The sequence below is a fragment of the Epinephelus fuscoguttatus genome, linkage group LG9 (genome assembly GCF_011397635.1).
Source record: "Epinephelus fuscoguttatus linkage group LG9, E.fuscoguttatus.final_Chr_v1".
Lineage (NCBI taxonomy): Eukaryota > Metazoa > Chordata > Actinopteri > Perciformes > Serranidae > Epinephelus > Epinephelus fuscoguttatus.
Genome location: NC_064760.1, coordinates 38,039,813 through 38,054,460, shown reverse-complemented (window position 1 = coordinate 38,054,460; position 14,648 = coordinate 38,039,813). Strand labels below are relative to the sequence as shown.

Sequence of the window (14,648 nt, the reverse complement as noted above, 5' to 3'; positions counted from 1 at the left end):
TTGCTTATGTCTTCAGTCTGATCTCAAGTGCACAGCTGACAAATGATTAATCTGACTAAGCATTTCATTAAATTGAGCATTTTGTTTGAGGATTTTAAATATCTTTTTGAGTTAATTAAAATACAATGACAAACATCTGAAGCATCATTCAAAGACCTCAACAGAAGCTTCAGATCAGAAAAAAAGACATTCGGTACAGCCCTAACAGCATGTCTTTGTCTCTTTTGGATCTGCTACAAAACTGTGGATCAGCGAGGACCTCTAGAATGCACTACTATAACCATAAGATCATGATGGAGATGATTAACAGCCACTATCTCATTCCAGTGGTATTGCTAGTACCGGAGCTGTCAAGGTTTTCCCTCACTCACCATCTGCCAGACATTTTTGAGTTTTAAGTGTTTACATGGGAGGAGCAACGCCCATCTTCTGTTTTGTGCCGTAAAAGAATATCCCTTTGTGCCATAAAGCAACCCGTCTGACACTTAAAGGTGCTGTATATAACTCTGGAGAAAGATAGTTGATTCCTGAGTCGCAACGCTTTGGATTGGTAGTGATGTTGTCAGTATTTGAAAACCTGGGAATGAAACTCAACAATCAATTATCTTATTCCAAAGTTATATACAGCACCTTTAAGTTTACAATTATTATACTATTGTTGAATAAAGAAGTCTCTGCTTCGTCTTAATTGAATGAACCACAGCTCAGAGAGAAAACTTAAACAGTATAATTAAATAACAAAGCTTCTGATGTAAAAACAAAAAAACATAACTTTCATACAGTGGAATAATCAAGATACACTTCTATATAAAAAAGAGACACCTGCTGTCCCCTAACTCAGAAAAAGGGATTATTTATATAAGAATGTAGAGAGCACCATACAGATTGCTAGGTCTCATGAACCACAGTGATGATTAGAGTAAGCATCTATGATAAATCATGCTGCTAAAGGACTTCACAATGAGATCAAGCATTATCAAAGAATCTATTGCAGTAAAACCACAACTAATGTGTGTAAGTATAAATATTGGTGTGCATGGTATAATGGCATGGTTTTTCTACATACGTGTCGCTAAACGACAGCCTTGGCCTGCGAGGTTCAGCAGCTTCCACCTGTGGCTCCGACCACACCTCAGAGTCCGACTGTCCATTGGCATGGTAACTGTCTCCGCTGGGCTTCTCCACGTGGGTATCAACTTCCTGTAGCAGAAATAAAATCATGAATCCATCTATCCATTATAATAGCATTAATTAGTATTACAATGTGCAGCTTGAATTAGTAGAATTAGTAGTCTTGCCATCACTGTTATGAGTAGGGATTAAAAGTTAAGAGATGTGGTTAAACTGATTCAACTGTCTCAATGTGAAATTGTCCTGAAGTTATTTTTGCCATATGTATGTTTTGCTTATAAGTTCACTTTGTAGTATATCCATACGACAAAGCTAACATTTACATTTTTGCAGTTTCACTTCAAAAATCTTCTTATACTTCAAATAGAAATTACACACAGTTTAGTTAAATGAATTTTTCTTTTCTTTTCTTTTTTTTTTTTTTAGATTTTCTTTTAATAGTAAGAGAGACAGGAAAGGCAGGGGACAGAGAGGGAATGGCATGCAGCAAAGATTCTTTAAATGTATTCATGTAATTTGTTAAATACTTCTACATGTAGTAGTTTCCTGGGTGCTGCTCTTTTTGATATGTACTGCTTTATGTATCTGTCCTGCTGTTTTTGATGCATTACCTGCTACGTACCACAAAACCAGTGGTGGAATGTACCAAAGTACATTAATCAAATACTGTACTTACAGGCATAGTATGCAAATTTTGTGCTACTTTATACGTCTACCACTACATTTCAGAGGTGGATATTGCACTTTTTACTCCACTTCTTTTATTTGACAGTGTTAGTTACTACAAAGTATGATGTATTATTATTATAGGTTAAGCCACCCAGCAGCATATTCGTTAATTAAAATTACCAGTTGTAACATTAAAATGATGAACACAGAAATGCATCACTAATTATAATCCAGTAATAAATATATATATGATTCTGAAATGGGCCATTCTGCATAATGAGTAATTTTACTTTCGGGACTCTAAGTATATTTTGATACAAATGCTTATGTATTTGACTTGAGTAAAGATTGGAATGCATTGTCATTACTTGTAACACAATGTTTTACACTGTAGTATTACTACTATTACTTAAGTAAAAGATTTGAATACGTTTTCCACCACTGAACAAAACAGATATTTTAATGACTTTGGCTCCTGAAATTGCAGGTAAGAAAATATGACTCACATGGGTGGAAATATGTGTCATGCTGTAGATTCATGCCTTTTAAGCATGGCATGCCATTAACTCCAGAGTTATTTTTGGAACAGTGTCAGTGTCAGGTGAGAAACTCAATTTTGCAAGAAGATAAAGGCACCAGTCTACTATCACTCCAACACAGTGCGTACCAAAGTGTGGACAATGAAGCACCACGCCCAATAATCTACCTAGGAGACATGAATTATCTTAAGGTCCAACTTATCATCATTTAGAGTGTAAACCCACCGCTGTGCCTATCTCTCAAACAAAAATAGTATTTTTGACTTACACTGCCATTTCTCGCATTTGATGACACCTTGCCTTCGCCTCTCCTGTGTCTGTGGGAGGAAGTGGAAGTAGAAGAGGTGGAGCAGGGCAGCCTCCCAGCAGTGCTGCCCTCCTGGCTGAGAGAGGAACTGCTGTCGCAGGTTCGTTTACGAGGGGGGTCGTCAGAGAGCGGGGACAGGAGGGGAGGGAGCAGCTTGTCATCGCGCCGTCGAGACTGCTTCCTGTTTAGAGAGCTACTGAACACACACACACACACACACAAAATAAAGCAGTGTTATTATTCATTCATTTATCGTATCTGAATGTTATCTTTTTCCCTAATCTTTTTAGGATATGTGCTCTTATCAGTTAGCTAACTTGTGCCTATTGCTTAAGTGTGATTCTTGTTTCAGTTAACACCTTCTACTGCTTAGTGGCAAGTGAGGACGAGAGGTGTGAGGCAGTGCTGCGACTCCCACTGACTGCTAATACTGTTTGTTTTTCAGATCATATGTAATAACACAGCTGGAAGAAACAATATGATTTTTTCCTACTATTAAATGTGTCAGAAGTTTAATGTGTTCAAACTTCTCCAATTAAAGCATCATAAATAATCTTGACAACAAGGGGAAATAATCATCACTGCCAACAAACTACAACTGACAAATTATCAATCATGACTTATAAAACCTTGTCAGAGGACTGCAAAATCTTAAATAACCACTAATATCAAAGCCACTGAAACCTTAAGGTGCCATCATAAATGTATCATGAACCAACTAATATAATATAAAAGGCCTGTTTATTATTGGTATAATGTTTATCCTTTATGGTGCTAGCCCAGGCCTCTCAGCAAATACAACTACATATGCTTTGGGGAATCTCCTGCAATCAGATTTCACCTGCCGTCAGTCTCGGAAAATGACTGCACTTAACAGCTTGGGTAGTTTTCAAATTGTGCAAAAACTACATCTACTTTCTATATCTCTGGATCTTCAGAGAACATTCACTCACTCTTCAGGTGTATTGCAGCCTGGAACTATTGAGCACAAGTAGAAAATGTTCAATGATGAAAGAAAAAGTTACATTCAGTACCAAAGCCAACAAGCTATGTGCATCAGTGGTAGTGCTGTCAAAATGTTGATTTATTGATACGAATGGAATGCTGAACACAAAGTTTAATAACTTTGTGTTCAGCATTCCATTTTTTTTTTGTAGTTTGGTATTCTTTTGCTTGAGTACTCCTGAAGATGTTTTTGCTTTCTCCTAATATACAGAATGAATGTGAGGGTCCTGCTGTGTAGCTGTTTGCTCTTTTTGTAAAGAGCAGGCCTCACTTCATTTTTCAAACTGCCTATTACGACCCCTTAACAGATCCTACCAGTCTCTTCACCCTCCAACCAAACTCTAAAACTAGGTTTATACTCATTATAGTGTCCCAGGCACAAGCTTCACATGCCAGAAAATAACGTAATCACCCCTCTTGCATTAAGAAATTTTATTTTCCCAGGGTGGCAAAGGCCTGACCTGACTACTCTCCCTCTGATTAGCAGGCCATGCTGTATTTCTATTATTGTTATTGCTTTCAATTTGTTTTTCTCATCAAGAGCCTCATTTATACCCCCAAACCTTTGAAGAGCGGCTCTTACTTTGAATTTTCTCCCAGTGTTTGTTCCACTCTGTTTCCCTCTTAAAGTATGTTCTTATAGAGATCCTGGACTGGGTGATCTTTTGGGTAACACTGACACATGATTTTGGGCTATGCAAATCAACAGACTTGGCTTGAGTTTATTCTGTCTGTCTTCACAGTATATCCTAAGACACAAACATCCAGCATGTAAAACCCTACTTCTGGGATAACAATGTCTAACTATCTTGTTGCGACTTCATTTGCAGTTGCTGAATGATATTTTCCTTCTAAAATTGTTGTAATTCTGCCTTCCCTGCTGAAGCATCGACGATTATTCCCTCAGCTGCCTTATTGTTGCTCTTGTGACTCATATTGTTTGCTACACAACAGATAATATTTTTATGTTTTTCCTCTGCCTGGAAACTCTGGGGGTTTGATGCAGCGAGAAAAGTTGCTGAGCTCGCAGAACAACGCCCCAGGCCCCGACATTAGTGATAATATACAAAACCAGGGAGACAAAGACTAATTAGCTGCTGTGTGTGCGTGTGTGAATATGTGAGTTATGTGTGTGTGTGTGCTTTTGTGTCTGTGTACAGCATTATTGATGTGTGCAAGCGTGTTTGTGTGCATGACTATGCTAATTTGTGTGCATTTGTGTGTCTATCCTTAAGTGGATGCTGGTGTGTGTGCAGGAGAGCATGTGAGAGCTCTCATAGCTCTTTTAAAGGGATAATAAGTTAAGAAATTTACAGCCCCATCACACAAAATGACCACAGTATATCTGCCAAATATTCCTCTGGAATACATTTACAATGACAGTAAATGACAGCTACTTGGCCAGGTGGTCAGATTTTTGGCTCCAAGTCCAACTGAAATTAAATTGTTGTTGTTTTTTTTTTTTTTTTTTTTGGTCTGCTACAGTATACATATCTGCTCTGTACATCACTCTTCCTTTGATCTTCTCCTTTGAAAAAATGTTAAAAACCAAAAGAGACATGTTTTTTCTTCTGATGGCACCCTTATCTTTGAATTAATTTGTAGAAGGAACATTAGCCTGAGAATTTGTTACCATACAAGTTACAAGTTTCACATTACACGAGACCAACAGACTCTGAACAATAACCTACCCGAGCTTTCCTGTTTAAGTCTCCTTCTTATCTAACTTAGAATCATGAACACACATCTTGTCCTGCACCTTAGCTTGTTGAATTAGCCACCACACAAGCATTCACCTGGGAAAAGTGAACTGCTAATTACCTAGTTAGCTGCTGCACATTAACCAGCATATAGGAAGTGGTTCATCATCAACAGCTAGTCAGCCATTTTGGAAGAATGAAGGTAAGAGTGCCATCTGTTTACTGTATGTGTCGAAATAACTGCTGAGCTAACACAAAACACTACTCAGTGAATAAAATTCACAACATCAAATGTGGTATATCTACTATATATACAGTCAGACACAAAGGTAGGCTAACCTATGTGTTTCAATTTGTTGTATACAGGTGGAATAATTATGCATAACTGACAAGCAGCAACCTCTGGGGCTGAAAAACATGGAAGTGCCAAAAACTGCAGCTCTTTGAATGGCCACTTGAGGCTGTCTCCAGAAGTCAGTCAGTCCTCACAGACCACCACCTTAAAATGCCCAATTTAAAGGCAGAAATAAACATTTTTACAGCCTGGTACAAGAAACATTCATGACAACTGTATGGAGGTGAATTCTTATATAACTCAGCCGTTTACATTTTAGTAAGGTCTTAACTTATGCTGTCTGCTGACAGTGTCCTCGGCTCCTCAGTCAGATCTACCTCTTGCTCCTCCACAACTCCACCCTGGTCACTTCTGTCTCCAAAAACCAAGATGGCAGCGGCCAAAATGCTGAACTCAAGGCTTCACCAATAGGTGATGTCACGGTGGCTAAGTCCATTATTTTTACAGTCTGTGATGATGAGCCGACATTTTGTTAGCATACAGTTAGCATAATGTTGGTTATATTATCGTTGTCCAGTCCTGTACCCATCTGTTTGTAAACTGGACATGGGCCTTACATGATTTAAAGTTTTTGAATTCCTGACAGGTGTAGGCGCTAACGCCAAACACCAGGTAGACATCAGGGGCCATAATGTTAATGAGTGGCAAGCTGTCAAAGTCTGTAGGAATCGATATCTTTAACTCACTTAACTTTGTAATATTTTCCTCCTTTGCTTCTGTTGAGGGCTTCTAAGGGTATTTGTCTTTCGCATCTACTTTTACATTTCTGATGATGACTGATTGACAGATAACAGACAATAAGACTACCATCTACCTTAGCTACAGATGCTTATCTTTCCAAAAAAGGAGCTTCCTGGCTCCACATCAGAATGCTTTGCGATTTCCCTATACACTTAAGCCCTATTCGCACGGGGATTAGTATTACCTGGGGACCTCTGGTAATTTGTAATAATTGCGGAGGATGTCTGTGATCTTAATCCCGTGCGAATGCGCCATGTCTGTAATTTGTAAAGTAAAAATTCCACCGTAAATTACCTACTACATTTCGCCAAACACAGACGTCCCGTGCAAATGCAGGAGTCTCATCATCTCGGTACACAGTATGGAGACCCATTGGCAGAAACAGCAAGCTCAGATCCATCAGAAGAGCGAAATTTCAGAAGATATTGAGATGGATGACATGCGTAACAGCATGCGGTAAGGAACATTTTTCTATCTTTCAACAGGCTTAATACAAATGCCCTGACGGCTCGTTATCCCGACAACTGCCCACTGTTCCGAAGTCCTGTTGCTGCTTTGACATTTTATTTACTGTTGCCATGACGACTAACACATAGCACGTTAAAAGTGATCATTTTAACACAAACCATAAGCTTTCCATAAACCTAACCAAGTGGTTTTTGTGCCTAAAACTAACGAGACCCTAACAAAAGCGTTGTTACAACATAAGCTTTTAACAGTGATGTTTATGGTTTATGGTATGTTTAACAGTGATGTCTTTTTCTTCTTCAGATTTTATTGGCGGCTGGCAACTCAGCAGCGGATGTTACGATGTGGACAGCTTTGACATCATATCCGGGCCGTAATGTCACTTCGCTTATCCCGTGCGAATGCACCACAAGAAACACAGACGTGGGGGGATAATTTACAAATTACCAGACGTCCCCAGGTAATACTAATCCCATGCGAATAGGGCTTTACTTGACAAATGTCATCTTGGTTCAGTTACATAATGATGTGGTCTCAACACTTCAATAACATCAACAACACACCATCTGCCAATGACACGTAAGCTACAGAAAGTTTGTTTACATTGCGTCTCTTTCTCCTGCCCGTTATCAGCCTGCAGGTGGATGTTAATCAAAGCAGAGACATGCCCCTCCAGTCAGCTGAGAGGACAGGGAGCATTTCAGATATTTTCTGATAATAATAAAACTATTGATAATTCATTTAAAAAACACATGGACATTTTTTTACCACACAAAGGGATGACTTCAGATTTCAGTTGAACTTTAAGACTACTTATAGCCCTAATTGGAATTTCATGTGTTTAAAAGCTCAACAAACGCAGGCATAACAAAACTTTCCTGAGGTAAAAACTTGATTATTAACACATCTTTTCCATTCATCTGTTGTCTAACAACCTCTCTGATTAAAACAGGGTGATAATAACTGTCAAAAGTCACAGTTTAGAAATTGCTGAATGGGTCTGAGCAGGATGATGACATTATCCACTTTACAGCTTCCATAAAAAGCCTCTTAGATGATACACAGACACTCTTAGACGTCTGCTTCACAATGTCATGGGTTCAAGTCCAGGTCACCCCCTCTTTTCCTTGTACCTTTCCCAGCTGTACACTCTTTGATAACGCTGAGATGCTATAAAAATATTTCCTCTGTAGCTGTCACGTTGAGGCTTATTTATAGTGACAGCCAGCTTAGTCTGTTTTTAATAATTCACATGGAAAGCTGAAATTCAGTTTGTCATTCCTGTGTCACGCTGTGGATTGAGCTCACCTCTTCGGTGACTTCATCAACACATTAAAAATGCTAAGCCTTCCTAAAAATACTCAATAAACTTGTCTGATTACCTCTACTTGTGTCTGTCCCAGTCACTGAGGATGTGGTGTTTACGGAAAGAACGGGGAAAGGCAAAAATGAGCCATTTCCAGTGTACAAAAATGACTTAGTTCTCATACTGTGTCATGTCATGTAGCTAGGGTTGGGTTTCGAACTAGTCTGATACTCAGCCAAACACTGGCCAGAGGCGAAAAACTAACGTTAGGCTATAAACGAGTGACTTCATGGTGGCATGACTTCAATATCACCATCAGAATGAGGGTGCAAGGCCGTGTACAGCGTGACGATGTTCTGTAGACTTATAAGGGATATAAGGGCTGACTTATATGTCAGCAACTGCCTTTTTAAATACACTTAAACGCTTCAAAATTTCTAAGTGGGATATTTAGTGACATGTTTTATGTGGTAGAACACAACATGAAAGTCTCCTAAGCTTGTGTTAACTACAGACCACCTTTCTTCAGGAATCTAACCAAAAACCCATTAAAAAACCTACTGCCACGTTTGTGTTTTTGGTACACCTCTTTCATCAGCTTCAAATCCAAAGCGTTGCCATATTGGTACAGTTTTAGTTATCGTTAAGACTAACTCTGCCATGTCTCGTCACTACAAAAAACACATGAACCTTCCATTAAATAAACACAATCTGTGCTGTGTGCGTCTTCTTCCTCCCACCTACTGAAATTTTATCTTCTTCATGTTGCTTGCCTCGTCTCGGCAGTAAATTGCACACAGATAGTGAGACAGTAGCGACTCCTTAGTCCGTTTATAAACCAACATAATATTATGTAAATCACGTTGTCTTATCGCTAACTACTAATGCAATACCAGTTGGATTTAGCGCCATTACTCCATTGACACATGGTGCTGATGTAGGCTGCTTTTTTAATTTGCCAGAAAGTGTCGTAATGACAAATGACGGTTCAGCCTGTTTGTATAAAATCACATGGTTTGAGCTCATACACTGGACCAGACCGGCAAAACTCAATACTGGCCCAACACTACATGCAGCCATTTTTATAGGAAGGTACAGTACTTTGTGAATCTTGACTCACAGTGAGCATACCTGTCCCTGCATTGGCTAACATGGCCTGAAAACATGCTGAGTGGGTCCCTGTTTGAGTAGATTCTTGTATATGAACATTCATGCAAGCAGATGAAGCAATAGTGCCGATTCATGTTATGAATGTTCATGTCAACTGTCAATCAGTGTAATAATTTAATATGAAATGCAGCAATGCACCAACAAAGGCAATGAAGAAGACGACTATTAGCAAGCAAACACTTATTCCAAAACCACAGTTTGCAAATGTTTTATGAGGAAGGAAATGCATTAAACAGACTTGCTAGGCCTCAAGGATTCACAAGATGTGTTTTGTATTGTAATGCAAACATAAGTTATTGTTTTGTTTGACTGTTAAGTCCTTTGGGGAGCTAAGCTGGTGGGTGTGTTATGTACATTAGTACTTACCCTGTAGAGCTGTTCTTGTGGTTGTGTATTGGAGAGATGCAGGGTGGGAGGAGCTGACAGTCTTTGTCCAATCGCACCTTCTTATTGCCATTGACAGATGACTCACTGTGGTCCGACTGGATTATAGAGTACAGAAAACACACAATATCTAAGAACAGTATTTGTACTTGAGAGAGAGAGTGACAAAGACTGGGAGGTTGAGAGTAGGAGTAAGAGAGAATGGTTAGAGACTTAAACAGACAGAATGCAGTGCCACACCTTGTGTTTCCTCTTGCTCTTGCTGGTGTGTTTCTCTGTCGGGACCACCATGTTTCCAGCCGCTTGCCTCCTGTGTTTGCCTCCGCTCTCTCCTCTCTCCGTCCTCCCTGCCAGTCTGGGATTACTCTGCTCTTGCACAGTGGGGTTGTCCAGGACCCCCAGACCTTGGCACACCTTCTCTCTGTCCCTCCCCGTCATCCTTTCCCTCTCCCCAAGCCCCAGTCTCTCTCTGTCCTCTCTGTCCATCTGCCTCTCTCTCTCTGTTAATCTGTCCCTGTCACCTTGTCTCTCTCTGTCCTGCACTAATCGCTCATTTTCCTCTTCCTGTTTCTCCCCTTTAGGTAACTTCTGCCTATCTCTCAGCCCTGGCCAATCTCTCTCGGCCTGCTTCTGTCTTTCTCTCTCAGCCACCACTAGCCTCTCTCTCTCCCCCTGTCTCTCTCTGTCTCTCCCTTCACTTCCGTCCCTTTCTGCCACTCTGGATCTTTCCCCCAAACCTTGGCCAGGCACCCTGCTGAGCAAACTCAGGTCAATTTTCACCCACAAACTTTGGATCTCTTGGTATTCCCGCAAGGGGGACAGAGCCACCTCGTGACCCATGCTGGAAGGTGGTGAGAGGGACTCTGGGTCTTTGCACTGACCTCCTAACCCTCCGGGATCAGGAACAGAAGTGCCGAATGAACCACTTATGTTGCTAATGCTTAGAGAGTTACAGCTACTACTGCTGCCATTACTACCACTGCTGATGCTACTATTACTACTGCTGCTACCATTAGTGGTCACATTGCTACCATCTTTGACTCGGAGTCCCTTCCCTCCAAATGTCCCCACACTCCCAGCAGAGCTGAGGCATGGGAGAAGAGGCGTGTGCATGTGTGTGTTGGACAGAGTCTGTGTGTTAATAGCGGAGCGTGTTGTCTGAGGTGGCAGAGTGGGGATTTTGATGGCTTCCTCTGAATCTGACTGGCATTCAGAGGAGGAGGAAGAGGAATCCGTTTCGATGAATTCTCTGGACTTAGGTGTGATTTTGTTGCTTGGACCTCTGTGTTTTCTCTTGTCCTGTTATAAAGACAAAAATGACAAAAGGGAGTGAGCTTTGAGATGACTGAATGATACTGCTAATAGAGAGAGTATTTTAAATCTCCAATTATTACAAAACTCAGCCGCACGCGTGCTGACGAGGACCAGAGGGCGGGAGCACATTACACCAGTTTTAGAGTCGCTGCATTGGCTCCCCGTTCGCTTCAGGATCGATTTTAAGATTCTCTTACTCGTTTTTAAATGTCTTAACGGCCTTGTGCCCTCTTATTTATCTGATCTGCTTCTACCATATCAACCGTCGCGAAACCCTGAGGTCCTCCGGCACTGGCCTTTTAACCATACCAAAACCCAGAACAAAAACCCATGGTGAGGCAGCATTTAGCCACTATGGCCCCCACCTGTGGAACAGCCTGCCGGAGAGCCTCAGGACTGCAGAGACTGTTGATATTTTTAAAAGAAGATTAAAGACACACCTTTTTAATCAGGCTTTTAACTAATATTTTAAACTCTTCTTATGTTCTTATCTGCTTCTATCCTACTTTATGTTGCTGCTTTTATATTGCATTTATCTTTTGGTACTGTATTTATTTTATTTTATTTATTCTTTTAGTCCTATTTTATGCTTTTAGTCTTTAGCTTTTAACTCCAGTGTTTCCTCAGGGGGGTCCTCCACACTGGGAGCTGTGTCGGGTCTGCTATTGGGAGTGCTGTCCTTGGGTCCCTTCGGCCCGGCCGGCTGGGGGCTCCTCCCTTCGATGTGGGGGTCCACCTGTCTGTGAGTCGGGGGGCCTGGGTGCTGGTCCCCCCCCGATGGCACGGCCTGCAGCTCCTCCCAGTATGGAGGGCCCCAAAGGTGGCGTCTCCTTGATCCTCAGTGCCATGCCATGTCTCCCTATTGTGTGTGATTGTGTGTGTGTGTGTGTGTGTCTAATATGAAGGGTGGGAGGGAGGGGCTTTCTTTCTTTGTAATTGTTTTTCTTTCTTTAATTGTGTTAATTGCTTTTAATTCTGTAAAGCACTTTGTGTTGCATGTCCGTGCAGGAAAAGCGCTCTACAAATAAAGTTGATTGATTGATTGATTGATTAATAATTATTTATCTGCACCTACCTATGAGAATCACTGTGGCTGCTGATCAGGAAAGTGCACACAAAAACACATGTAAAATACTACCACAATAAAAGTGGTGATTTCCATCTCTTGCTATCTCAGAGAAAAACTGACGCATTTTAAAGCCACTGCGGAAAAAACAAAAACCTGCAGCTGACAGAAAGTATAATCAGTGAAGCTAAAGATATATATTACAGCATGTGATAATATCATGCAAATTAGGCAGAACAAGCTTGTTCTGCTAATCTGTGAAGTGAAATGAAACATGTCTGACTGTTAATTTTGCATGTCAGGGACACAACTGAGCACAGGCAGTCTGACGTTTGTCACATGCAAATTAAACGATTTATTTCACATTTCTGATTTTGAATTCTTTCTCAGATTTAACAACAGAATTTCAAAATAGACAGTTTATCGTTATCTCAAATCATTCAGTATCCACTCAAAGTTTCCCCTATTTGATGGCAGCAATAAAATACAGTACTTCTGCATTGATTTTTTTAAACAACAAAGTTCTATTGCTCATAGGAATAAGATACATAAGGCTTTGGCAACATAGAGAATACTCTTTAGTAGGACCGATTCATTGTTTTTTTTTTTGTTTTTTGACAAGATTTATTGATAAAAAGAAAAATATATGGGGCATTGGTAGCGTAGTGGATAGTGCCGGCACCCCATGTATAGAGGCGATGCCTCGCTGCAGCAGTCACAGGTTCGACTCCAGCTTGCAACCCTTTGCTGCATGTCAACCCCCACTCTCTCTCTCACCCCATTTCACTCTGTCCTGTTCATTAAAGGCAAAAAGCCCAAAAAATAATCTTTTATATATATATATATATATATATATATATATATATATATATAATATCATCCAGCCTTATCCTGTAAGGGAAGAATTTGTCTCATAGCTGTTTGTGCACAATCAATTCAGCACCCTGACGTCCTCCTTGTATGAATGATGTGTTCAGCAAGCTAAACCAGCCTACATCTGCTTAGTTTATTTTCTTGACAGCTTTGAAGAGTTACACATGCATCTCTGACCTTTTTTGGATCCAATCAAAATTGTCCCTCATATGTTAAATTCTTAGTTTTAGATGTGAAATGATCAATGACTGTAGCTTGAAACAAAAGAGAGTGAGACGCAGTGCTGTGTGTGCAACATCAACATGAGAAAGCAACTACAGAGGTAGATGCAGCTAAGAAAAAACCCCACTAATGTTCCCCATTTCGAGTAAAACCCACTCGCTTGGCAGACGCGAGGCAGTTTTCTCAAACTTTTGGAATCCTTCCAATACATGTTGCCATCTGCAAAATCCATTTTCAATAAACGCCATGTTGTGTTTTGTTAAAAAAGGAAAGAAAAACTGTCCCCTGTATTCTGTGTCTCCACACTGCTGGCAAAAGCTTTTCCTTTCTTCAATAGAAGTCCTAAGCAATGTTTTCTGGAAAGTTCCTCTCTTCTCACTGACATTAGCTGTCCTGCAAGCTGTTCTGCACAGCTAAGGCTGGCAGAGGATCAAGTGTCGTGACAGTGCCCACAGCACAGGTTTCAGATGTTAGCACCGCACTTGATTTTTAGGTCAGGTTTGGGCAAAATGGGTTTTTTTTTTCAGCTGCTGCAGGGGTAGAGTTACAGCAGGTTGTTGTTGACTGCAAATCATCTAAGCACCTCTGTATGTACTTAATATAATGAATGTGAAATGACAGGCCTTGAGAATTAACCTCAAAACCGAATAATCAGTGTTTTTCCAATCTAGCCTCAAGTAATGGACCTTAAACCTCCTGAGACTCAGCTTTTGTTTGGAATGCATTTTAAATGCCTCCTAGCTATTTGGGATGAAAAGGTAAAAATTACCTTTTATTTACTTATCAGTAAATAAATAAAAAGCTAAGCACTGTCTTTCAACAGCAAGTAGATTTTGGAAAAAAGATGTCCTCATATAGGGACAGTGGGTTTATTTTTAATAGTCACAAGTGTGTAATTAAGTATAACACTGATTATCTTAATGCCTGAACATTGTTATGCAAAAACAAAATTGCAAACGATGCAACATTTGTTTAATATTTTGTAACTCTATGGGTTAGGGGACAATATTTAAGTTTAAACTGTTTAAAATTGTTTATTTTAAGAATATGAATATGAATTTTCCCCACCACTCCAAGCTAGGAATGTCTTTTTTGTCTGTAGGGAAAATCTGTCACACCTGATTGTCCTAACATCCTCGAATGAGTACTCCCTAATTAACAGGGTCTTAGGTTGTTACTATTGCTAAATATGGTCAAATTTGTTGCCATATCAAACAACAACCATTATTAAGCATAAATAAACAAGTTTTAATAATAAAATCGATCAGGTTTTTACCTTGTCCAATTTTGTGTTAGAATTGCTTGTAGACTGACTTTGCAGAGATGGCCGCCATGTTACTTTTTTTTTTTACATGGATTAGTGTATTGTGCTCTTGCTACCACTATATGGCAAAGAAA

General features: G+C 40.1%; 1 protein-coding gene across 2 annotated transcripts in view; it reads right to left on the bottom strand.

The window, feature by feature from the left end:
* The window catches only part of aff2 (AF4/FMR2 family, member 2), a 228,876-nt gene that overhangs the window by 25,288 nt on the left and 188,940 nt on the right, over positions 1-14,648 (bottom strand). Inside the window, exons 16-19 of one of the 2 annotated variants that reach the window (XM_049585826.1) lie at positions 10,016-11,074; positions 9,758-9,873; positions 2,608-2,839; positions 1,067-1,200 (exon numbers count right to left, since the gene is read on the bottom strand). In XM_049585826.1, coding sequence (XP_049441783.1) covers positions 1,067-1,200; positions 2,608-2,839; positions 9,758-9,873; positions 10,016-11,074 — 1,541 coding nt within the window. Of the gene's footprint in view, positions 1-1,066; positions 1,201-2,607; positions 2,843-9,757; positions 9,874-10,015; positions 11,075-14,648 lie in introns of both variants that reach the window. The other variant, XM_049585825.1, reaches the window with a different exon arrangement.